This window comes from Puma concolor, chromosome A1 (genome assembly GCF_028749965.1).
Source record: "Puma concolor isolate L17-30 chromosome A1, mPumCon1.1.hap2, whole genome shotgun sequence".
NCBI classification, from domain to species: Eukaryota; Metazoa; Chordata; class Mammalia; order Carnivora; family Felidae; genus Puma; species Puma concolor.
The window spans coordinates 173,927,729-173,954,266 of NC_141667.1; the positions used below are offsets into that span (position 1 = coordinate 173,927,729).

General features: G+C 41.0%; 1 protein-coding gene across 3 annotated transcripts in view; it reads left to right on the forward strand.

The window, feature by feature from the left end:
• The first annotated feature begins 3,526 nt into the window (after nucleotides 1–3,526).
• The window catches only part of UGGT2 (UDP-glucose glycoprotein glucosyltransferase 2), a 195,987-nt gene continuing 172,975 nt past the window's right edge, over nucleotides 3,527–26,538 (forward strand). Inside the window, exons 1-2 of one of the 3 annotated variants that reach the window (XM_086709349.1) lie at nucleotides 3,527–3,783; nucleotides 19,348–19,430. In XM_086709349.1, the coding sequence (XP_086565475.1) occupies nucleotides 3,632–3,783; nucleotides 19,348–19,430 (235 nt within the window). In that variant the 5' untranslated portion in view covers nucleotides 3,527–3,631. The remainder of the gene's footprint in view (nucleotides 3,784–19,347; nucleotides 19,431–26,538) is intronic. The other 2 variants (XM_025924004.2, XM_086709355.1) reach the window with 2 other exon arrangements.

Genomic DNA, 26,538 nt, shown 5'->3' on the forward strand with positions numbered 1-26,538 from the left:
AAACCAATTTTACCATATGTGTTAACTAACTGGAATTTAAACGAAAACTTGAAAAAATTATGTATTTTCTATACTTAATTTGCTATTTGAAAGTCACTGTAGTTAATAAACCACAGTAAAAAATTTCATCAAACATACCTGGAGTTAGACATTTGTGAGGCATTTGTAATGTATGTTAGGTAAAATGTGCAAACTTATAAAAATCAAATTTACTGACACTTAAAGGAAACTAAACAATAACTCATTTGATTACAGTTTTAGTATAATCCTGCCTAGGGAGTAGGAATATAACAAATTAAATAAGTCTATAAATTCTTCCCAACTGGAATGAAGAGTTAGACATTTTCTTGTACTTAAGATATTCAAATAAAAAATGAGAAAAGGGTCTTTGTTATAGTAAGGGAAATCTGGAAGACCTACAGGGTAATATTTTTAAAAAGCCATTTCAGCTATGAGACTATAGGTAGAGAAAATTAAAGTTTTATTATATTACATGATAATTTGGTAGTAACTTTATCATCACATAGCACTACTATTTTCATTAAATAAATATAGTCCATGCAGTACTTACTTCAAGATGATTTATTTTATTAAACACAATATTCTTATTATGAAGGACTCATTAATCACTCCTTCCACATACAATGAAAACTGCTATCATCATCAATTTTCATTCATATTACCCTGATGTGAATAACTTTGAATAACATTTTGCTAAAAAATATTCAAGTACAATTGTGTTCCTGATCTATATTCACTTCATAGCCAATCTGTGCCAAAGGGTTATTGATAATGAAGGTTAGAATGCTTTGCTGCTCCACTAACTTGAGTGACCTTCACTGAGTTACTCAGTTTTTGCACTTTAATACAGTAAAACCTTTGATTGCAAGTAACTTGTTCAGCGAGTGTTCTGCAAGATGAGCAAACATTTCTAATAAATTTTAACTTGATAAATGAGCGATGTCTTGCAATACAAGTAGTACGTGATGCCGAATATCACATGATCACGACTGAGCCAATGGTTCTTGAAATTCGCTTTGATATATAAGTGCTTTGGATTACAAGCACGTTTCCAGAATGAATTATGCTCGCAATCCAAGGTTTTACTGTATTTCTATCTGTACATAGAAATGACATACAGAAGAAACTTCAATGTTGGCTCACAACCTTGAGAGTTCCCTGGGTGAAATTTGAAACGGGCAGTCATAAACAGAGGGCAAGGAGAAACTGAAGAGAGAAGCAGAGGACTCCAGATTGGTAGGTGGCAGTTTTAATAAGCAAGGGGACTTACTTACAAGGCTTATCTTGGGCAACTGCAAGACAAGTAGATTTGAGCACCCACCTGTCAGAATCTTAAGAGTTTATACTGAGGCTTTAACAGGGTTCAATCACATATACAGAGCAGAGGTCTCTATAACATTACTCCCTGAAGGCTGCTTCCTTGAAGTGGCTCCTGATTTGGGAACAGTGGGAAGAACTTATATTCCAAGGACAGAAAAGGGAATAAAGTGTCTCTCATTGCCCACGTCCAGCTCTGAGGTCAACCAGAAGTTCTCCTAATGATTTCCTCCAACACTTACATATCACCTAGTCCTAGTCTTTCATTGTGCATGTGAGGAAACAAGCCCAAGGATAGTCAGTCTAAGGAATATTTCAAACCCACTGAAGTTTCTAGGAAAATACTATGTAGGCTAAAATTTATAATAATTATGTAAATAAATGACCCTGGATTAGATTAATTTCATTCTTTAAAAGAGAAATGTAGCATTCCTCTTGTGAATTCAAATATACTGGAATGTATATAAATATATGTTTTATTAGTGTCTTTTAATAGTGTATTTTATGTGACTCTTCATACACAAGTCATTTCTCAAAGATTTGCAACCATCAGATATGCTGACATTTAAGACATTCACCGTCAATATCTTATTTCCTTTATCCTACAATTTCAGTCAAAATTTCAGTCCAAAAATAAATGGACATGAGGAGTTAATTAAAGCAAATAGTTGTGGAAGATTCTGAATATATTTTCCCATTATGTTCTATGGATAGAAATGAAGCTCCATACTCATCTGCCTTAGTGTTCTACTTATCCAAAAAACAAGGACTGTTCAATATTTATTGAGCCCCAATAACATGTACTGTGCTAGGTATTGCAACGGATGCTAAAATTAAGGCACGAGCCCTGGGGAAACACCATCTCTAACAGGAGAAATATATAAGTACTGTATTCAAATTCTAAAGTGAAAATTACAAGTGGTTTATGACAGTTACGATAAAGAGCTTATGAGAATTTAAAGGAAGGATAGGTCATACCAAATAGGAAAAATCAGGAAATGAAGGCTAAACATAGAAGATGAGAACTAAGTAGAATTTCCAGAGCAAGTTCTTCTGAGGAAAGGTATATACTAAACAAATGAAAGGAAATGAAAAAATTATCACGTTTCAGCAGCTTCAGGAGATCCAGATTCCCTAAAAGGCAGAGGAGTAACTGGAAAAAAGGAACGGCTCGGTACATCCTCCGAAACTATTTTTCCCAGCTGCTGCTTCTCTTTACCATATATTTTAATATTTATAATAAATTTAACAGCTTTCTGAATAGAAAAAGAAGCATGCCTGACGAGGAGTCAGAATCTCCACGCTCCACCTCCGCCCAGTTGAATAAAACGGAATATTTTGATTTGATGAATCATCTGTACTGGAAAAACACTTAACTCTGTTGCAAGCTTTTGTCTTTGAGCCTGATGCAGTAAATGCATGTTAACCTGGGGATTCAGATTCAGTAGGTCTGGGGTAGGGCCTGAGATTCTGCATTTCTAAGGAGCTCATAGGTGATGCTGCAGCCGTCCTGTGGGCCACTTTTGAGTACAAAGGCTAAAAGCGATGTTTCCCAGCCAGCAATATCAGTATCACCTGGGGCCTTGATAGACGTGAAATGTAAATTCTTGCATCCTTGCCCCCCCACCAGATCTACTGAATTAGAAACACTAGGATGAGGCCCAACACCCTATGTTTTAACAAGCGCTCCAGGTGATGTCACTGGTTTCCGAACAAGATTGCACATTCAGTCACCTGGGGGCTGGGGAGAGTTAAATACTATTGGGCATCGGGCTTTCGAAAAGCTCTACCAGGTGGCTTTAATATGCTATAAAATGTAGAAGCCCGTAGACAACTGAACTTGGATGGGCCTTATTTTCTGCCTGCGAAAACATGGGTAAAAGCCACGCCGGTTTCTGCCTTCGCTTCCAGTTTTTGGCATCTCCACCCAGCCTCAGTCGGCTGCAATCCCAGTTTGGCCTCCGGGAGCTAGCTTCCCCTCCCGGTGTCCCACAGCCCCTGCGCGGTAACAGGGGGTCGGATCGCGGATCCGCCGGAGCATCAGCCACGCCGCCGCAGGTTCCGGCACCGCCCGCACCTACGTGGCTCCAGGATCCAGCCCCGGGGGGCTCCCGGGACAGCCCCGGAGCGGGACGCGCATGCGCTCCGTGCCCGCCAGGCCCCGGCTCCGAGTAACGGACTGGAGCTCCCCCCACCGGAAGTGGGCGGCCGCGGCCAGAGGAGCCGGCTGTGCCGTGGTGGCTGCGGGCTGTGGGCTCCGGGTACGAGGGGCTCGCGCTTCTCTCTCCCCGCCATGGCAAAGGCCACGGACGTGGTGCGGCTGCTCCTGGGCTCCACGGCGCTGTGCTTCTCCCTGCTCGACGCCCGGACGGCCCTGGCGTCAAAGTCGGTGATGGCCCACTTGGCCGCGAAGTGGCCCGAGACCCCGCTGCTGCTGGAGGCCAGGTGGGTGCGGGCCGGCCCCTCTGCCGAGTCCAGCTCGGAGGGAGGATCGGCGGGGTCTCTCGGGCCCGATCTCGCCGTCTGCGGGCCCTCTAGCTCCCTCTCTGCTGCTGGGGCGCCCTCGTGCTGGGCGCTGGAGCATCCCCTCCACTCCGGCTACCCCTTCGCGGCACTCACTTGCAATTCCTTTTCCTCGCAGTTCATACTTTGCCTCACCTACGGTTTCTCAGACTTAAGGGCCTCTGTTTAATTCGTCTGGATCTCATTCACATTTAAGAAAAAGAGGAATAGGAGATGGATTGTGGGGTTTAATGCAGGCAATTCCATTGATGTGGGGCAGTTCTTTTTAAAACGTATTGGAAGCACCTAGTGTCGTAATAACACCAGTGATGAGCTTCCTGTGGAGAAGGTAGCTTCCCCCAAGTTGTTTCTTCCCGAATCTCCTCCACTGAAATTAGTTCATGTCACTTTGCAGAAAAAAGAGTTGTAGCTATTGAATTTTGCTCTTAGTATTCTAGAAGTTAAACAGAATTTGGAAGTTCCTTTCATTGGTTAGGATGAACTTTAAACTCCCGTTGCTTTTGTCCATTCAAAGAAACAGCTTATGGAACTAAAAAGAGACTCCCCATCACCTGGTACCACGTTGCATATATAAGATAGAAAAAGTTTTTTTAATTGAGATGTAATTAACACACCATATTAATTTCAGGTGTACAACATAACATTCAGTGTTTGAATCGCGAAATGATCACAGCAATAAGTCTAGTTAACATCCATCACCTGACATGTATCCAAAAGGTTTTTTTCTTGTGTTGAACTTTTAACATTTCTTAACTTTCAAATATGCAATACCGCACTCTTCACTGTAGCCACTATGCTATACATTACATTCCTATGACCTATTTTATAACTGAAAGTTTGTACCTGTTAACCTTAAAAATAAAAGTTATTTTACCAGCAGAAAATGGATTTATTAGGGAATAATAGAGAATTGCAAATAGGGACAAGCAAAATATGGCATAGGGAAGTCTAACAAAGGAGAGGAACATTATTTTATGCAGAAGGAGAAAGCATGGAGGGGTGGTTTGGAACAAAAGTCTGTTGGAGAAAAGCCGGAACCCAGTGTGATGATAGTTTCTCTTTGGCTGAGTTGCAGGACTAGTCAATTTCTTGTAGGAGATGCAATGTACCTTCTTTCTCTGTTGGGGCCTGTAATTGATGATTCCTGTGGAAAATGTTCTGCTAGAAGTCTGTAATTGACGTTGAGTGGTACAGCTTCCCACACCCCCAGTCCACTTTAGTGAGGTTTCTCTCTAATACTCCCATTTCATCATTTTGATCAAAATCTTTCCTTGAAAGCATTGCTGACCAAAAGTCAGGTTTTTCATATTTAGTGGTTTTGTCCCTCAGTGCCAGAAAGGATCTTTCCTGATTGTTTTGTCCCTACATAGGAGGGAAAGTACATAACGGTTGGAAACCACATAAGGCCACATTTGACTAACAGGCAAGGTTAGGGGGTGGAACTCTGAGGCACTTTCCACCTAAAGTCTGTATCATTTCAAGACCGTAAGTATTGGAGATCCTCTCCTAATTGGGTACATCATTTTTATAAAAGTTTGACAGGCAACTAAATACAAAAAAACAATTAGGGAAAAACAGAAGAAGGAACATAACTTTCAAATTGTATGATGATTCCGATCCAGGACCCTAGGTCAGAAAGTATCCAGCTGAAAGTGTTTATTGGCACTTAATTCCAATTTAGGGGAAAAATTCTCCCAATGGGGTCCATTGGAGTCATGTATGCCTCCTGGAAGTCCTTACCTATAGTAGCCATGAAAGCAAAATAGTGAATACTGTAAGAATTAACCAAGTGCATTTGAGAAGATTCCGTGCAGGTAAAAACATGAGGCAATAACTAATGAACTTTTTGCAAAACTAGTGAAACTTCAAAGATGTATTAAAACAGTGTTGTTATGGGGCGCCTGGGTGGCTCAGTCAGTTAGGCGGCCGACTTCGGCTCAGGTCATGATCTCGCGGTCCGTGATTTCGAGCCCCGCGTCAGGCTCTGTGCTGACAGCTCAGAGCCTGGAGCCTGTTTTGGATTCTGTGTCTCCCTCTCTCTCTGACCCTCCCACATTCATGCTCTGTCTCTCTCTGTCTCAAAAATAAATAAACATTAAAAAAAAATTTAAAAAAAAACAAAAAAAGTGTTGTTATCTCAAAGAAACCATTTGAAAATAAATCTTATCTAGTGATAAAGCCTGTAAGGTTGCAAATTCAGAAACCATGAATTTGGATAAGAATTCAGAATCAGATGAAAGATGAATTCTGAACCTTCAACCCAGCCCTTCAGAAAAAGCAAGTGAAAATTTAATTTGTCCTGGGATCATGATGAGGCTGTTGCTCAAAGGCCTAATCAAGAGAAGAGGTTTTCTCCCTTTCACAAAGGTTTGGGAAATGTGCACAAGAGCATTTCCTTTCTTTAATTTTTATTTTTTTAGTGTTTATTTTTGAGACAGAGACAGAGCATGAGTGGGAGGGAGACACAGAATCTGAAGCAGGATCCAGGCTCTGAACTGTCAGCACAGAGCCCAATGCAGGGCTCGAACTCATGAAGGTGAGATCATAACCTGAGTGAAGTTGGATGCTTAACCCACTGAGCTACCCAGGTGCCCCTAGAGCATTTCCTTTCTATGAAAGAGCTGGTAGAAGCAATCAGTGAGGAAAAAGTATATAGGCCTGGTCCCGGTATGTTGAAAAAGCTGTATTGTCAATTGTCCTCGACTTTCGTTGCAGCTTACCAGATGGTGTGCAGGTCTGGTAGGGTTTGGTGATTTCTCCTTGTATTCATGTGAATCCAAGAGCCTATTCCTTGGAGTTTGGTGCCATCGGGATTAGCAGTTCTTGATAAGAGCCTTTTCAACAAGACCGAATAGTCTTTATGGAGGTGCCTTTCCCAGTTTCCAGCTTGCAAGATATGATGCTTAAGGTTGTTGTCTTCCGGGAATGCACTTTGAAAAAGATCATCTACTAAAGCATGGTTATTTTTCATGGAAGTAGTTAGACCCTTGCAGTCTTGAAGTATATCTCCTCTTTTATCTACTGTAGCTCAAAGGAGGTACAGGGGCCAAGTGGATTTGGGCATCTGTGACGATCTCAAACGGTGACAGTCTAGGAGGTTCAAAGGGGTGGAACCAAGATTTAGAGGAACCAATGGCAGTACTTTGGGCCAAGGTATTTTAGGATCTGTACAAATTTTTACAAGTTGAGTGTTAACAGTATTGTTAATATGTTCAAGTAACCCCGAGGATTGAGGACAATCTGCACCATGCCAGTGTTGTAAAACTGGCCAAACAGCACACACTTGTCAAAACACCTGACCAGTAAAATAGGTTCCCAATCACTATGAAGTTTGAGAGGGTTCCCCAGTTAGGGATAATTTTTTCTAACAGAGAAGCAGCAGCAGCCTGTCTAGAAGGGAAAGCTTCAGTCCCGTGAGAAAACATATAGACCATTACTAAAACATGTTTCTATTCACGTAGTGGGAAAGCTATATGAAATCCATTTGTGCAGACAGGTTTCTCTGGGTCCTGTTTTAGACAGGTGGGGCAAGTGACGTAGGCACTTGTTGCAACCTCATTAACACTTCCTCACCAGTATTGGTTCATGAATGCTGCTATTGTCAGTAGACCATGATGGTTTAATGCATGTATAGTGGTAAGTATAAGAACTTGAGAATTTCTAGTAGGGCCAGATATTTATTTGGTCCAAACCAGGGCTCTCCTTATTGAACCAACAATGACTAGATTTCCAATATTTTTCCCTTTCTGAGGCAATTGTTGGGTGTCGTCTGTCTTTCTGAATTATCATTTGACAGAACATCTCTTTGGACCATAACAGGGGTCTGGTTATTAGTTTCTTTGAGAGTGGTGTTTTGGGCAGAAATATCAATGAGAAGGTTTTCTTTGGCCCCCAGGGAGTTGACTCTGGAATGGCCAGGAACCTTAATAAAGTAGCCAGCAAAAGTGTGGTATATAACAAATTTTGGACATAAGAGCCATTTTAAATTTTATCCCTCTTGGAGGTAAGGAAACCTTGTTTCCATAATCCAAAGTCATGAGCTATCCCAAGGGCATACCAGCTCTCAGTATAAATGTTTGAAGTTTTGCCCCTGGCCAAAATACAAGGATGGTTGAAAGGGATTCCATGATTATTTTGTCAGTGGCAGGAATGTCTCTGAAGCGAGGTGATATCCCTGTGCCACAGGGTCAAATTGTTGGTTGTAATACCCTGTGTTTTTGGGTGAGTAATCCCAAGGGTATTCTCTCCCATCTCCCATACAAAGAGGAAAAAGGAAAGTTGATAATTAGGATGTCTGAGGGCAGGTGGGTTTAATAGGCTTTTCTTTAAAGTCCCCAAAGCAAGTCTTTCTGATTTTTCCAAATAGGGTGAGGTTTTATATTTTTTAGTAAAACATACAGAGATTGAGCCAGAAGAGAGAAGTTTGGAATCCAGTTTTGACAGTAGCCAACCAGTTCAAGAAAAACTCATATTTGGCACTTAGTTTTAGGTTTTGGAAAGTTTGGAAAGCCGTGGAGTCTCTCTGGATCCAAATATTCTGAGGTCAGATGCCCTAAGTATCAAACCTGAGTTTGAGCAAATAGCGATTTTTCTTTAGAGTCTTTATTTCCCTTTAAGGGCAAAGGTTTTTAACAGGTGGATACTGTCTTCCTGTAAAGTGGTTTAAGAAGAGGAGCAGAGAGGGGCGCCTGGGTAGCTCAGTCAGTTAAGCATCCAACTTCAGCTCAGGTCATAATCTCATGGTTAATGGGTTCGAACCCCACATAGGGCTCCGTGCTGATAGCTCAGAGCCTGAAGCCTGCTTCGGATTCTGTCTCCCTCTCTCTCTCTCTCCCCTTCTCCTGGTCGTGTTCTGTCTCTCGAAAATAAACATTAAAAAAGGAGCAGAGGAGCAAATCATCTAGGTATTGTAACAAAGTAGATAGAGACTGCAGAAAATCTACCATTCAAATCAGCTTCTAAGGTTTGTTAAAAGTAAGAAGGACCCTTTGAAACTCTGGGTGGGGCATTACTGTCCTGGTGTATTTCCATTCTTCCCAAGTGAAAGCAACTGGAATACTAAAGAATGCACTGCATAGATCAACTACAGTGAAAAATTTGCATCCGGTGGGAATTGTTGTCAGCATATGGGTTAAGAACAACAGGGTGCTGAAGGATAACAGTGTCATTTATTGCCCAGAGGTCCTAGACAAACTATCCTTGGCTACTGGGTTTTCTCATAGGTAAAATAGGTGTATTAAAGGGACTGGTACAGGGGATAATGGGGCCTTGAGCTTTGTAACCTATGAGCTTGATGCCTTGAAAGGCTTCTTTATTTATAGGATATTCATTAAATTTAGGGGGATGTTTTGAGGAATCTATTTGAATCTTGATGGGAGGTATACTGTGGATGCTGCCAGTATCTGTTGAAGATGTCGCCCACAGAGGATGGATCCGACAGGGATAAATGATCAGTGTCCTCAGACTCGGCTATAGTGCTATCAGACTCAGAGCGAATTGAGGGTGTCAAAGGGTCATTTAATTTACCTGGCTGCCTATTTTTATTACTATGGTCAAATTCTAGTATTATTTCTCCTTTTGGGAGAAAGGAACTCTGGTATATTTTTCTAAGAAATCTCAGCCCAATAAATGAAGAGCAGCACAGCAACTAAGGAGAAAGGTATGTGTATCAGAGCCCTTAGACTAAAGGAAGTAGGTTCAGCGACTGTGTTATAAACCTGTTGAGGCTTATTAGAGACTCCCCATCCCCCATTAGAACCATTTTAGTACTCCAGGGCAGGGGCTGTTTTTAGCAGTGGGATTGAGCACTAAGAGCGTACGTCTGGTGTCAATAAAGACAGCTGCATTCTCAATCTTTATTTTGTAAGAGAAAGCATGAGCAGGTGAGTGGTTTCTCTGAGTTGATTAAGAGGGGAGACTGGGAAGAGCCTCGAACTCTTCGGAATCCTATTGTTGGGAATTAGGAGGACACTGGGAATATTGGCTACCCGGCTGAAGGTGCCTGGAGCACTTAAGCTGGTAACAGATTTTTCACCCCAATGCCCTAGCTCTTTGCAAATAGTAAAAACTAGGTTTTTGGTTTTGTTTAGGGTCTTTCATTTGTTGGAGATGAAAATCAAGAATTTTAAGAATTTGGGGGGCACCTAGGTGGCTGAGTCAGTTAGCTTCCGACTTCAGGTCATGATCTCGTGGTTCACAAGTTCAAGCCCCGCATTGGGTTCTGTGCTGACAGCTCAGAGTATGGATCCTGCTTCGGATTCTGTGTCTCCTTCTCTCTCTGTCCATTCTCACTCGTACTCTGTCTCTCTCAAAAATAATGAAAACATTTAAAAAATTTAAAAAATAAGAATTTTAAGAATTTTATCAGTCTTTTTTGGGTGATGCATGTAGGATGTGTGCAAGCTAGTTTGCCAAATTGACTGAATCTGGAGTGAACAGAGTTTCCCATTCACCTCTGGTCCTTTTCCTAAAGGAGAAGGATCAAGTTCACCTCATTAATGAATATAGAGTTAAATGCTACCTAGGTGGATTCAGCATCTAAGGGAAGACCAGAATTTAAAGACAATTTGTAGAGTCAATTGTAATAGTCATGAATGGATTCACTAGGCTTTTGTATACTAGCCTAAAATTTGTTTAATCAACAGTCTTAGGAAAAGCTACTGCAATTGCTCAGTGGAGATTTCCAGCAAGTGTTTAGCATTTTGACAGAAGTTAGATGTCAATTTCTGTAACTCCTTTTCAGGATATTCTCATTGGACTAGTTTTATCCGGTGTGGATAACACTGTGGGTTGTTTGTTCTATTTCTGTGGAAAATGGCATTGGAATTTTGATGGGGATTGCACTGAATCTACAGATTGTTTGGGTAGTATGAATACTTTATTCTTTTCGTCTGTGAACATGGAATGTCTTTTCATTTATTTATGTCTTTAATTTCTTTTATCAGTGACTTCTAGTGTTCAGGTTTTTACCTCCTTGGTTAAATTTATTCCTAGGTATTTTATTCCTTCTGATGTACTTGTAAATGGGATTGTTTTTAATTTTCTCTGAGAGTTTGGTATCAGAAATGCAATAGATTTTTGTATACTGATTTTGTATCCTATCATTTAATTTGTCCTAATAGTTTTTTTGGTGAAATTTTAGGGTTTTTTATATATAATATGATGCCTGTCTTCTTCAAACAGTGACAGTTTTACTCCTTCCTTTCTGATTTGGATATCTTTTATTTATTTTTCTCTCCTCATTCCTCTGGCTAGAATTTCAAATATTGTATTGAATAAAAGGGATGAGCATGAGCATCCTTGTTCCTGATTGTAGAGGAAAATTCTCAGCTTTTCACTGCTGAGTATGATGTTAACTGTGGGCTTGTCATATGTGGCCCTTCTTATGTTAAGGTTTATTCCGTCTGTGCCCTGTGGAGAGTTTTAATTACAAATGGACGTTGACTTTTGTCTAATGATTTTTCTGTATCAAAGTGATCATATGATTTTTATTTTTCACTGTGTTGATATAGTATACCATGTTGACTAATTAGTAGATGTCGAACCATCCTTGCATCTCTGGAGTAAATCCCATTTGTTCATGGTGTGTGATTCTTTTAATGTATTGTTTGCTAATAGTTTGTTGATTTTTGCATCTGTGGTCATCAGGGACATTGGCCTGTAATTTCTGTGTGTGTGTGTGTGTGTGTTCGTGTTCCTTGGTATCAAGGCAATGCTCCTTTGTACAACTCCTTTGTAAAAGGAGTTTGGAAGCATTTCCTCCTCTTCAAGATTTTAAAAGAGTTTCAGAAAAATAGGTATTAAATCTGTGAATGTTTGGCAGAATTCACCAGTGAATCCATCCGGTCCTAGACTTTTGTTTTTGGGGGAGTTTTTTGTTTTGTTTTGATTTTTTTGTTTGTTTATTTTGTAAGAGAAAGAGCATGAGCAGGTGAGGGTCAGAGAGAGGGAGAATCCCAAGCAAGCTCCGAGCTATGAGTGCAGAGCCTGAGATGGGGCTTAAACTCCTGAAGCATTGGAATGCTTAACCTACTGAGCCATCCAGGTGCTCCTTTTTGGGGAGTTTGTTTGTTTGTTTTGTTTTTTATTACTCAATCTCTGTAGTAGTAATTGGTTCAGATTTTCTATTTGTGAGTCAGTCTTGATAGCTTATTGTTTCCAGGAGTTTATCTATTTCTTTTAGGTGGTCTGATTTGTTGGTACATAATTGTTCATATTATCTTGTAATCCATTGTATTTTACGATATCAGATGTAATAAAATAGTTGTATTGAATAAAATATTCAAGCCTAGTGTGTGTCCTCTTCCTCTGTTTCTCCCCCCCGTTTCTCCCCCCCGTTTCTCCCCCCCGTTTCTCCCCCCCGTTTCTCCCCCCCGTTTCTCCCCCCCGTTTCTCCCCCCCGTTTCTCCCCCCCGTTTCTCCCCCCCCGTTTCTCCCCCCCCGTTTCTCCCCCCCCGTTTCTCCCCCCCCGTTTCTCCCCCCCCGTTTCTCCCCCCCCGTTTCTCCCCCCCCGTTTCTCCCCCCCCGTTTCTCCCCCCCCGTTTCTCCCCCCCGTTTCTCCCCCCCGTTTCTCCCAGTTTGCATCCATCTGATCCCATTCTCTGTTCCAGATCTGCAGTCTAACTTCTTCCAATCTTGGATTTGTAGTTACATTGTCCTGATTTGTATTTGCCTTGAGTCTCTTAGAGCTGGAACTTTTGTAGGATGCTACTTCAGGTTCTTCATAATCTGACCCCCATCTATGTACCAACTGCATCACTTGTAGTGGGAGAATTGCAGTTCCTAAAAAGTTTACATCCTAACTCCTGGAACCTGTGAATGTTACCTTACTTGGATAAAGGATCTTCGCAGATGTAATTAGTAAGGGTCTTGAGACCAGATCATTGTGGACTATCTGGATGGCTGCTAAATCCAATGTCCTTAGAAGAGGAGAGGGCTATGTGAACAGAGGCAGAGATTGGATTGATGTAACTACTGCCAAGGAACACTTGTAGCCCTCAGAAGCTTGAAGAGGCCACACCGGTACCTTGATTTTGGACTTCTGGGCTCCAGAACTGTGAGACCATAAGTTTCTGTTCCTTTAGGTTGCCAGGTTTTTGGTAATTTGTTACAGCTGCCCTAGGAAACCAATACAGACTTGATAAAGTGGAGTGCTGCTGTAAGAAATAGCTAAAAATGTAGAAGTAGCTGGTAAGTCCAGCAAAAGCTAGAAGGATTTTGAGAAATGTGGTTAAAAAACAAAAGCCTACATGCCTTGAGGAGACTGTTGGCAGAAATAGGGACATTAAAGGTGATTCTGCTAAGGACTTAGAGGAAAGCAGGGAGCATGGTCATTAATAAAGCTTCTGTCATAGGGAATACTTATGTCTTCATGAGTAGAATGTTGGTAGAAATAAGAACATTAAAGGCTCTTTTGGTAAGAGTACGGAAGGAAATGAGTGACCTGTTATTGGAAACAAAGAAAGATGATCCTTGTTTTGTAGGGGCAGAAAAGGGGCTGAATTGGATTCTACAGTTGTGTGGAAAACAGTACTTGCAATCAGTGAACTTGAATAGCTAACTAAGGAGATTGCCAAGCAAAGCATTAAAGGTATCCCCTGGTTTTGCCTTGTTTATAGTAAAATGCAAGAGGACGGAGAGAAACTGAAGAAGGAGCTGTTCAGAAAAAAGGAAGCCACACTTGATAATTTGGGAGTTTCTCCTGCTACCCAGATGGCAAAGACTGTTAAAATGAGGAAACCCAGTGTTGGGGATGCATGCTTCAGAAAGAAGACCAACTTTGTGGCTGGTCAGTCTTTTTCTGTATAGGTTAGGCTTGTGACTCATGGGTCCATTCCACCGTCTCAGTAGAAGCCAGGAATGGAGGGGTAGATTTGTCCAGGATGGATCTGAGGAAGGTTTTTCTGGCATGATGCTGGTGAGATCTACAAAAGACCCAAAGGATTTTGATTATGTTGTATCAGCAAAAATGTTGCCAAAAGAGACAGAGACGGGATGAAATGAGAGAAGGCTGTCAGACTTTCAAAATTCCATAGGCAGGAAATTGGCTGATAAACTGCTTGGCTGCAAACACGCAAACATTTTTCCTTCAAGAGAAGGGAGTAATGACCCTGAGGGCAGAGCCGTGGCACGCAGCAGAGAGTGGAGCAGCACGCCGCTGAGGGTTCTGCTCACGACTTGAAACCTAACACAATTTGTCCTGCTGTATTTTGAACTTGTTTGGGACTGGTAACTCCTTCATTCTTTGTAATTTCTGCCTTTTGGAATTGGAATATTTGTCTTTGGAATTTGGAATGCGTATCTCGATACTGCATTTTGGAAGCAGACAGCTTGTTTTCTAGTTCACGGGTCCACATACGGAGAAGAATTTTGCCTCAGGATGGAGCATACCCAGCGTCTCACTCCTACCTCGTCTAAATGATTTACATGATGAGATTTGAGACTTCTGGTGGTATTTACATGGGCTCTTGGTTTAGAGATGATGCCCAATGGGTTGAGATTACAGTGGGGGATGTTGGGATAGGACGTATGCATTTTGTATGCGGGACAGATGTGGATTCTGGGGAGCCTAGGGTGGACTTTAGTGGCGTGAATGGTGGCCCCCCAAAAGATGGGTCTAGATCCTGACCTGTGGGACCTGTTGTGTTAACCCTGACACCAAGAATTTAGACTTTTCTTCTCCAGAACTGTGAGAATAAATTTCTTTCGTTTTAAGCCACTATGTGGTAATTTGATATGGTAATATAACACTCTACTATGGTCCTTTCTTCGTTGATGCCCTATTTGTGGACCTACCATATTACTTTCTCTTTGGCTGATTCTTTCACCTGATAAAACTGATGTCTTTCTAGTATGTTCTCCTAACATCTGGTCCATACTTCTGTAATAATCCTTATTGAAAGGTATGTATGCTAATCTCTGCTGTAAAATGTGAGCTGCAGGGGATAAAAATCTGTATTTTGCCAAGGCACCGTGCCCAAAAGTAGGTGCTCAACAAGTGTTAGTAATAAGTATTAGCTCAGCAGAAGCGACGAGTATTTCTTATTCATACTTGTTTTCCCAGGGCTCAGTACATCAGGATCAGGTGCCCAATAATGTCGACGCAGTGGAAGGGGCTTATATTACGTAGTGTCTACTTCAAACCACCATCAGAATTCCCTCTATACTCTAGCTGTGTACCTGACCTATGGAAAACTGGTGTCCTGCCGGGGTAATCCAGCTAGGACGCTTAGTGTTACTTCATGCACTTACCTGTTCTGTTGTGAACAAATATAAATTTGTTCAATAAACTAAACTCTTTCCCACTATAATTTTTATCTAGTGGTCTTGACTTTATACTTTGGAACCAAATCTCTCCTTTGTGACAGTGTAGCAGGCTGGCAGCCTATAGTTTCTTTAACCATTGCACTTTTGTGTTTTCTAGACTCCATTATTCTACTCACATCTGGGTTTTAGTGTTTCTTTTAATAAAAATTGTAGGAAAATCAAAGAGGTTGAGGGGAATAAGTGTAGAACAGGAAGAATTGAGAGCATTGGGTAGATTGAAGGAGCTTGGGAGATAGAAACTTAAGAGAACTGTTAGCTCTCTGTTTGGGATGCCCCCTTATATATATATATTTAAAGCATTCATGGGAATTTCTCCCTCCCCCTCCCCATCCTCTGCCTCTGCCTCTCCTGCCTCTGCCTCTCCTGCCTCTGCCTCTCCTGCCTCTGCCTCTCCTGCCTCTGCCTCTCCTGCCTCTGCCTCTCCTGCCTCTGCCTCTCCTGCCTCTGCCTCTCCTGCCTCTGCCTCTCCTGCCTCTGCCTCTCCTGCCTCTGCCTCTCCTGCCTCTGCCTCTCCTGCCTCTGCCTCTCCTGCCTCTGCCTCTCCTGCCTCTGCCTCTCCTGCCTCTGCCTCTCCTGCCTCTGCCTCTCCTGCCTCTGCCTCTCCTGCCTCTGCCTCTCCTGCCTCTGCCTCTCCTGCCTCTGCCTCTCCTGCCTCTGCCTCTCCTGCCTCTGCCTCTCCTGCCTCTGCCTCTCCTGCCTCTGCCTCTCCTGCCTCTGCCTCTCCTGCCTCTGCCTCTCCTGCCTCTGCCTCTCCTGCCTCTGCCTCTCCTGCCTCTGCCTCTCCTGCCTCTGCCTCTCCTGCCTCTGCCTCTCCTGCCTCTGCCTCTCCTGCCTCTGCCTCTCCTGCCTCTGCCTCTCCTGCCTCTGCCTCTCCTGCCTCTGCCTCTCCTGCCTCTGCCTCTCCTGCCTCTGCCTCTCCTGCCTCTGCCTCTCCTGCCTCTGCCTCTCCTGCCTCTGCCTCTCCTGCCTCTGCCTCTCCTGCCTCTGCCTCTCCTGCCTCTGCCTCTCCTGCCTCTGCCTCTCCTGCCTCTGCCTCTCCTGCCTCTGCCTCTCCTGCCTCTGCCTCTCCTGCCTCTGCCTCTCCTGCCTCTGCCTCTCCTGCCTCTGCCTCTCCTGCCTCTGCCTCTCCTGCCTCTGCCTCTCCTGCCTCTGCCTCTCCTGCCTCTGCCTCTCCTGCCTCTGCCTCTCCTGCCTCTGCCTCTCCTGCCTCTGCCTCTCCTGCCTCTGCCTCTCCTGCCTCTGCCTCTCCTGCCTCTGCCTCTCCTGCCTCTGCCTCTCCTGCCTCTGCCTCTCCTGCCTCTCTCTACACAGAATCTTTTAGTTCAGCCTAGAAATTTGAGTGCCTATTTTGAGCATGGCCCTGTGATGGGTACTGTGTAGGAAGCAAAGATGACTGAGTATGTCCCCTACCTAATTTATAATTTAGTATTATTTGCTAGGGATGATTACAGGCTGATGAGGGTAAATTTTTATAACCTGTAACTTCCACATCTAAACTGCATTTATTCCACTGGTGTTGCTCTTGCCAAAAATATTTTTTGGAATTTTACTTATAACTGCTGTCAAGCTCTTTTGTACATATAAACATATTCTGTAGAAATCACTTTTTTTCTCTGTGGTAGAATTTTTTGGGAAACAGTTATTTGGAACTAGATGTATAAAACAAGTGAACAAATTGAAAATGCCAGTTTTTTTTTTTTCTTTTTTTCTTTTCTTTTTTTTTTTTTTTTTTTTTTACTTTTTTTAAACTTAAGGCGAGGAGCTGATTTAGATGATCTCTCAAGGTTATTTCTCTCTCTAAAATTAATGATGAGGGGCGCCTGGGTGGCGCAGTCGGTTAAGCATCCGACTTCAGCCAGGTCACGATCTCGCGGTCCGTGAGTTCGAGCCCCGCGTCGGGCTCTGGGCTGATGGCTCAGAGCCTGGAGCCTGTTTCCGATTCTGTGTCTCCCTCTCTCTCTGCCCCTCGCCCGTTCATGCTCTGTCTCTCTCTGTCCCAAAAATAAATAAACGTTGAAAAAAATTTTAAAATTAATGATGAGTTCCTGGCAAATTGCCTCTGAAAGTAAATTCTAGAAGAGTTCCATAAGTGCTGAGAGCAGTGGTATGTTGAGGGAATAAGTGTATTCGAATACTTTCTCAAGGTCTTTGAAGGCTTATACTTCAATGTGTAAATTCTGGCATCGAGAAGTTTGTGGACCTCCCATATTACTTTCTCTTTGGCTGATTCTTTCCCCTGATAAAACTGATGTCTGTGGCTGCACAGCCTCTGAACAGGTCTGTAGATGTCTAGGCAGATCAGTTAGGTATTAAGTGGTGCTCCCTGCTTTGCTTAACGTTTTGTATCATTCCTGTCCTTTTCAGGTCACACGTTCTGTTTATCCCATTATTTCCTCTGCTTTTAGCTTCTCCTTTTTTTTTTTTTTTTTTAATGCCATTGAGTTGGACACCGTTGCTAGCAAGAACCACTTACCAATTGCTGTGAATTCTAGTGCTTGTCCTGTTTATGTGGATGAATTAATCAGTTTTTCTCTTTAGTAACCAAACTCACAGAATTACTTTGCATGTGTCTTGAATGTCCTTGTACTTTCCATTCATATTAAGCATCAAAGTTTACCAAGACTCGCGAGAAAGATAAGATGGGTGATAACAAATCTGTACTGTCTGTTTGGTGCCTGGTTCCTCTCTAGTTTAAACGGTTGAATCTACTTGCTTTGGGTGTCCTGTGCTTTGTTCTATACAGAACGGAATATCCTCTCACTTAATTCATTATTTCCAGAGGTTTTAAATGGCTTTGGTCATTTTTTATGACCTATATTCTGTGGAAAAATCGAAGTGTCTGGGATTCAAGGCCAAAGACCTAATTCGATACACTAACTTCCTATTCGTTTTTTCATTATGGTATTTTCTCTTCTAAATAATAAAAAGATTGTCTACATAAATAAGTAACAAAATAAAAATAATAGATAATACTATTTTTTAAAGTTTGAGAGAGTGTGAGCAGAGGGAGAGGCAGAGAGAGAGGGAGAGAGCGAATCCCAAGCAGGTTCCATGCTGCCAGCATAGAGCCCAGCTCAAGACTCGATCTCATGAACCAGGAGATAATGATCTGAGCTGAAATTAAGAGTCAGATGCTTATCTGACTGAGCCACCCAGGCATCCCTAGATAATACTTTTTTTCATTTTTCTTAGTTTATTTATTTGAGAGAGACAGAGTGCGAGCTGCGGAGGGGCAAAGAGAGAGGGGGACAAAGGATCCAAAACTGGCTCTGCACTGACCACAGAATGCCCGATGCAGGGCTCGAACCCACAAGCTGTGAGATCATGACCTGAGCCAAAGTCAGACATTTAACCTACTGAGCCACCCACATGCCCCTAGACAATATTTTTAAAAAGTGTTTATAGAACCAATTTTTATAGAACACCAGGTTGTGTGTGTGTGTGTGTGTGTGTGTGTGTGTGTGTGTGTGTGTGTGTGTTACTTTTATATAATACTCCATCACGGTTAAATTATACTTCTCAGTAATTTACAGTAACATGGACGGAGCTGGAGAGTATTATGCTAAGTGAAGTCAGTCACAGAGAGACAAATACCCTATGATTTCACTCATGTGGAGTTGAAGAAAACAAACGAACATAGGAGGAACAAAAAGGAAAACCAAGAAACCGACTCTTAACTATAAAGAACAAACTCCTAGTTACCAGAGGGGAGGTGGCTGGGGGGGGTGGGTGAAGTAGGTGATGGGGATTAACAGTACACTCACTTCCCTTGATGGGCACTGAGTAATGTATAGAATTGTTGAATCATTATATGGTACACCTGAAAGTAATATAACTATGTGTTGGAATTAAAATAAAAACAAAAAATTATACTTCTCAGTGGTATTTCACATGGAGAAACAAAATAAATCCATTTTTTACTTATAGCTAATGAGGAAAAGCCAAAAGTGATTTCTTGTACAGTCTTTTCCAGTCATAATATATGCTTGTCTGTTGAGAATGATATCTGTGTAAGAATCATCCACTTGTTCTCTTCATTAAAATGAAAGTCACTTTAATTTTTGGAGGTTTTTAACCAGAAGTTATAATTTGGTTCTAAGGTATAGTTTCTCATTTCATTTCTCATTCCCATCTATTAACTGATTACTTTTATTTTAATAGTGAATTTATGGCAGAAGAAAGTAATGAAAAATTTTGGCAGTTTTTGGAAACTGTACAAGAATTAGCCATTTATAAGCAAACAGGTAGGTGATGTGCATATTATAACTTAAAGGTTTGGATTTATGTGCATACATTAGATATGTCTATTTTTAACATTAAGGGTGAAGTGTAAATGCTTAATTGGGTTAGTAAATCTGAATATTAAATTTGAAAAGATGTTTTCCTGGATGTTTTCCTGTATTCCAAGCATCCATTTCCAAAAAATAAAGGTTTTAACGCTTTATTTTAAGAAAATTCATATAATTGACAGTGTTTGCGTATAGAAACAAAGAGAAATAGAAATTGTTGAATTATGGCTTTCTTTTTACCTAGATTTATATGAAATAGTATTACTTTTGTATCTAGTAGTGTTGATTTTTTTTTTTTTTTGCCAAAATACTTGTAAACTCTTAAAGAGATTTTTTAATACTTGCCTGTAACAAATCAGGTAATCTGTATGCTTTCATTTCACTATTAGAAGAGTTACTGATTCCCGCTTTTTAAATATGTACGAATATATATTACAAATGTGTACATACATCTGTCTTTAGAATGGGCATGTATTTATTAATGTATTCTTAGAGGTCAGTAGATTAAAGATAATGAAATTAGGTTTTAGCAGCACAGGTTAAAAGGTTAATTATTAATTATTATAAAGGAAGGCTATTTTCCTGACTCTACAGAGAATGGAATAAATATTAATGTGGATCCCTCAAGAGCAGATTCTTTAGCCTGGTAGACATGGGGAGAACTTCTTACTATGGAGATTAAATAGTTTAGAGAAAATTTACTATGGTGATTAGTTTATGATTTTGTTCTGGAGTGTAAATGTAAGAGAAACAAGTTTTGAATATTTTAAGTGTTCATTTATTGGACTCCTTTTGGCTCAAGTGGCCTTGAATTTCAGCAATTTGATGATTTCATGAGATAGGTTTAAAAAATAGAGCAGACATGCCTTTAGTGATACTTTAAACTGAAATATTTTCAAAACCAAGTAATTTGCTTTTTAAAAAAAACTTTTATTACTGAAAAGCTTCATTATTATCATTATTTGGGTCACAAGAGATACTGTGCACTGCTTTAGATACTGGGAATACAAAGATGAATAAATGTGATCTATGGTCCCTGGACCCCACAATATTGTGAAGGGGACAACAGAAGAATGTTAAGAGCTTCGCGGATGTGGACGACATGGAAGTGCATGAAAAAGTGCTTGCAGTTATTATTTCAGAGAGAGCAGGACAGCCTTTCTAGTGGTGAGTGTAGGAGTAGAGTCTGGAAGACAGGGACAGCCAGGTGGTAGGGAAGGGAAGAAAGCAGGAGAGAGGGTGGAATGCACAGAGGAATTTTGACCACTTAGAAGTCAACTTGCAAATCAATGGGAAACTGTCATTGATTGGCTTTGTATTTGCCCTGACAATTTTGGTTTTGGTATTTAAGGTAAAAATAGGCTAGATTAATATGTAAGATTCTGATAGTTTAAAAAAAATCCACCAAATTTTGTGTCTTTCACCTAAGCTCCTAAATGCAACTATCCCAAATCTTTGGTTCTCAGTATGTACCTTATAGCCTTATTCAGTGCCATTTTCCATTGGGAAGCAATCTGGAAAATTATTTTTACAAATTTTGAACTCTTTAAGTTGCTTAGATGTAGCCACATATTTTAGCTAAATGAAATGACATGCCTGGACAATCTGATGGCAGATGATTATTAACAAGTTGGAATATAAATTTAGGAATATGTAAGCTCTGCTTCAAGCATATAATGTAGGAGGTGTGTATTTCAGGGTTGAACCTAAAAGAAATTCTACTAAATAAGAATTACTAACACTGAAGATATAATTCTGTTAAAATCATTTATAATGGCAAGAATGAAGTGCATAAGCTGCATCATTGCTGATGTTGTTAGGTGTAGGAGAGAATGGCGTAGATGAGGAGTTAAATATGTCAACAACTGTCAGATTTACTGAATTTACTTCCAAGATATTATCCTAGAGGAAACATTTTAAATCCTCAGTTACTTGTAATTTTTTAGGTTGTTGAATCTCCATGAGACCCTGTAAATACTCTTTACTGAAGAATAATTCCGGTGATCTACTTGTCTAAAAAAGTTGTAATGTTGAAGATTTAACATTTCGAATACAGGTGCTATTTCCATGTCATTTAGTGAGAACACGTTACATTATGTGTCAGCAAATTAAGACCTTTTTAAACATTGAATTGCCTGGTTTTGCAACCATTTTAGATGGTTTTGCTACAGAGTTCTATTTTTGTCAATGCTTCAAGATTCAAGTGGCATGATATTAGCTAACCTATGAGTTTTGTGTGGTGAGTTAGAAATGTCATCCAAGGTTTATCTAATTCCAGAGTCCCTATTTATTTTTACTTATGTGCTCCACATAGAAGAAGCTCATTCTCAAAGTCCTTGAAGATTTCTGCGGTTTTTACATAAGTAAAGTTGCTTATGTATTTTAATGGAAAGATTTTCAGAAAATGTTATGACATTTCTAATTCAGTTACTTGTAACTGAGAACTGGGTTTGGATAGGAGGATGATTGCAGTTTGGATGTGTCACATTTGAAATGCTTGTCGAATATCCAAGTGAAGATCTCCCATAAGGTGATAGATGACGGAGATTTAGGTGGTAAAAATCTAGGCTAAAGGGTAGGATTTGGGAGTTATCAACATGAAGAGAGTCACTGAAGTTACAGGGAGAAGGTATAGAAGGAGAAGAAAATAAATCCCAAGGGCAGAACCCTGAAGAACATCAATGTTTAAGAACCAACCAGAGGAAGAACCAAAGGATAGAGACTAGAAGTATCCGTAGAGGCAGGTGAAAACCTAGAAAGCACATTGTCATGAAAGCCAGGAGAATATTGATAAGTGATGGATGTTATCAAATAGCATAGACAGATCAAATAATGTGAATATTAAGCTTTTAACAACAGAAAAATTATTGATGACTTAGTAGTTTCACTGGTATAATAACTATGGTAGGTTGAGGTATGAGTTGAGGTTCGAAGCAGAGATAAGTATTAAGTCTTTCAAAATTGACTGCGAAGCATGACAAGATGCTCAACATCCCACTCATCATCAGGGAAATACAAATCAAAACCACAGTGACATATCCCCTCACTCCAGTCAGAATGGCTAAAATTAACAACTTGGGAAGGATGGGTATTGGCAAGGATACAGAGAAAGTGAACCCTCTTGCACTGTTGGTAGGGATGCAAACTGGAAAATGGAATGGAGATTCCTCAAAAAGTTAAAAACTGGGGCACCTGGGTGGCTCAGTCAATAAGTCTCTTCATCTCTCTGTAAGCTAAGTCTGTCTCATCATCTCAGCTCAGGTCTTGATAATCAGGGTTGTGAGTTCAAGCCCCATGCTGGGCTCCATTCTGGATGTGAAGCCTACTGGGGGTGGGGGGAGATTAAAAATAGAACTACCTTGCAATCCTGTAACTGCACTACTAGGTGTTTACCCAAAGAATACAAAAATACTAATTTGAAGGGGCACATGCACCCCAATGTTTATGGCAACATTATCAACAATAGCCAAGTTATGGAAAGAGCCCAAATGTCCATCAACTGACAAATGGATAAAGATGTGTGTGTGCGCGCGCGCGCACACACACACACACACACACACACACACACACACACACACTGGAATATTACTCAGCCATAAAAAAGAATGAAATCCTGTCCTTTTCAATGACCTGAATAGAGCTAGAGAGTATTATGCTAAATCAGTAAGTCAGAAAAGGACAAATACCATATGATTTTACTCATGTGGAATTTAAGAAAACAAACATAGGGGAAACAAAAAGGAAAACCAAGAAACAGACTCAACTATAGAGTTACGGGGGGGGGGGGGGGAGGTGAGTGGAGGGATGGGTTAAATAGGTGATGGGGATTATAGAATGAACTCGTGATGAACACCGGGTATTGTATATCTAAGTGTTCAATCGCTAAATTCTACCCCGGGGTCGGGGGGAGGTGGGGAAGATTGTGAAGCAAATAAGATGAATCAGTAGCAGGCTATGGAGGCTGCTGCTTCCCTCCCGCCAAAGGTGAGAGTGATTTATGTATGTTAAATGCCAATAGGCAAAGTTCAAGTAAAACATGAGGCTAGAGAAAGAGGAAGGATATTGAAAGGGCGAAGTTGTTATCAGCAGGTTGGTTGGTAAGTCTGGATTCAGTGATTTTAAAACTTCAGCTGAAGTAGTCCAACACCTCCATCTCACGATTGAGATGATGGTACAAGTTAAGCCTAAATAACAGATGTTTACTTTCTATAAATCCCTGACCCCTACCTACATCCATCTCTCCCTTAGAGACCTTGACAGTGACCAGTGACAAAACTTGATCTCAGTTGACAGGCACTACTCATGTTTGTTTCTGTTGATGATTTTCCCTGTTTTCATGGAGGACTGATCCCTGTTCAATTGATATAGTCTTAGTTATGTTATTATATTAATTTTGGCTATTTTTCTGTTGGCCCTGCAGCTGTTATGTCTTTTTTAAGATAATTTCTCTAATCTGTACTGCTTTTACTGTTGAAGGTGAGTCTTACTTGTGTTACTTTTTTATTCTTGAGGGAAGCTAACCATAACTTCCTGAGAAATCCTGTATAGTTTGTTAAAGAAGTAGGAATGAATGTGCACACCTATTCTAGAACTCTTTAAAAGTACTATATTGGGAAAGTATCATGGCCTAGAATGAAGAGACTTCCTCATTTTTTAAATATTCCAGAAATGTATTGAAGGCCTATTTTATGTGCCAGGAGCAGAAAGCTACAATTGAAAGCCTAGAAAAGATTCCTGCATTCGCAGCTTATAGCTTAATGGAAGGGACAGCATTATTAAGTTACAAATAATTTTTAATTACAGTTTTGAGAATTGACCTAGAGATTGTACGGCCCTGTCAGAGTGTATGACAGGATCTGGGCTGGGAGGTCAGAGAAAACTCTTTCCACAACAATGGCATTTAAGCCAAGGTGTGCTAATAGGAGTTGGCTGAACATGCACTGCCTACCCTCCTGCATTTCAAACGGAAGGAACATCGTGTGAAGGCCCTGAGTGGTTAGCCCCCTCTAGCTCTGGGCATTGTGTCTTGGTCCCCCATAAACAGTAATGAGTCGGCTGGCAATCCTTTCTTCCCCTTACTGCCATCTGATTTTGTCCGCCAGTATTCTTAGTCTTTATCTTTGTATTCTTAAGTATACATAAACTTCGACTACGTGCTCTGTTGGCTTCGGTGATATTCTTTCATTCCCAGATAGTATTTGTGAGGAATCTCCAACCTTATGTTACTTTCCACTTAATTTCCCTTTTGTGGCAGTTTTGCTGGTTGTGTGCTTTTCTGTGTCACCGAAGCGTGCATCGTTGACCAGGTCTTCTGTAAACCTCCACTCCTTCAGTTATTCTTGTTCTAGTTAAGTATATTCAGGGCTCACCCTCAAACTTGATGCTGCATTTCCTCCAATTATTTCTTGGTTATGTGAAGTTTGCTCCCTAGTTGATGCCTCATGAATAACTCCTAGGAATGATGACCTTGAGTTCTTCACATGCATGACTATGTACGTGTGTGTGCATTTTGTACTTCAGGTTTTTAACTTTAAGGTCCTATAGTTTTACTGGAAAGTGCTGCAGTGCTAACCATTCTGAGTCTTCACTCTTAGGTATATAGATTCATTGTTCCTTTTTAATTCTGGACAGTTTTCTTGAATTACGGGGTTTCGTATCGTCGTTGTTGTTCGTTCTGTTCTATTCCCCTGATTCTCTGTTGGGGATATAATTATACATACTATAGGTCTCCTTGGCCTGACTTCTATATCTGTCATTTACTCAGATCTTTTTTTCATTTTCTCCTCCTTTATTTCTGATTCATTGTCAGTTCACGTTTCCCCTGCATTTGGTATTTCTGTGTTTCCCAATTCTTTTTACTTTGGTGTTACCTCTAGTTTAGTCTGTATTTTATGGTACCCTTTCTTGTTCTTTCCTCCATTCTTTCAGTACAATTTTCATATCCCCCTGTATTTTAGTTCTCTCACTCTTGAGCTTTTTACCCAGAGCTGTAAAGGGGTTGAGGTTTTCTTTTTATCTTACTTGCAAGCCAAAAACTTAGCTTCCCACAGTTTCAAGGATCAGACATGAGACATGAGACTTCTGGATCCGAGCCGAAAGACTTTATAACTGACCAAGGGAAATCTCCCCAGTTGTCCACAGCTTTCTCTTATCAGCCAGGACCCATCACAGTAATTCTTGAGACTTATTACTGGCCTGTTCGAAAGGATCTGTGATTGGCACAATAGACCGTATGAACGATTGAATCATAAGTTGGTTGTAATTCTGCATTATGTACTCCACCCTGTCCTTTGCTTGGCAAGCCAAAGTTCTAATGCATTTCCGGCCTTCTGTCCATACTGGTAACAGATTTCCTTCCTTTTTCACTCCATGTAGATATGCGTGTCTGTACCTATTGTCTGATGAAGGTCAGACCTTACCTCATCCAAGATAGGTCTTTGTACTTGTCATAGTGGGTTGGACTTGAAGCTGACAGAACCACTGGTAGGGAAGTCCCCTTGCATGGAAGAGAGTTAACCACTAAGACTTGATTAGGGGAAATTTTTGAATGTACTGCCCAGTTCTTGAACTGTAATCTCTTATTTTCTTTTCAATAATAGGCAAAGTAGAGGACTACTTTTTGCCTGATTGACCATACTATTTTGTCAGTATGTTCACTATCAATTAACAAGGGCTTCTTCTAATCCTGTCAATTTGACCCATGGAGCTGGGTCTTTTCTCCTCCAAAAATCCAAGTTGCTGTCAGCAATCCATCTCTGATCTGTCACGTACTGTGAAGGATCTGAGATTTTACCATTTCCAAGCTAACAGATTAGTTTTGTGGATACTGACAGAAGACCTGAAACCCTGGACGAGAGGCAAAGGACTTTATTACTCAAAGAAAAAGCAGTACCCACCATGTCCACATTATTAGTGCTGGCTTCCTGAACCCCAGTTCCCATAGAGCAACATAGAAGTCAAGATGGCACCTGTACCATGAATGGGTTGAGTTAAGGAGAGGAACCAAGCAAGGGTTGAGAGCCCAGCGCCTTTGAGCAAGCAGTAAATACAGCAGTCAGCAAAC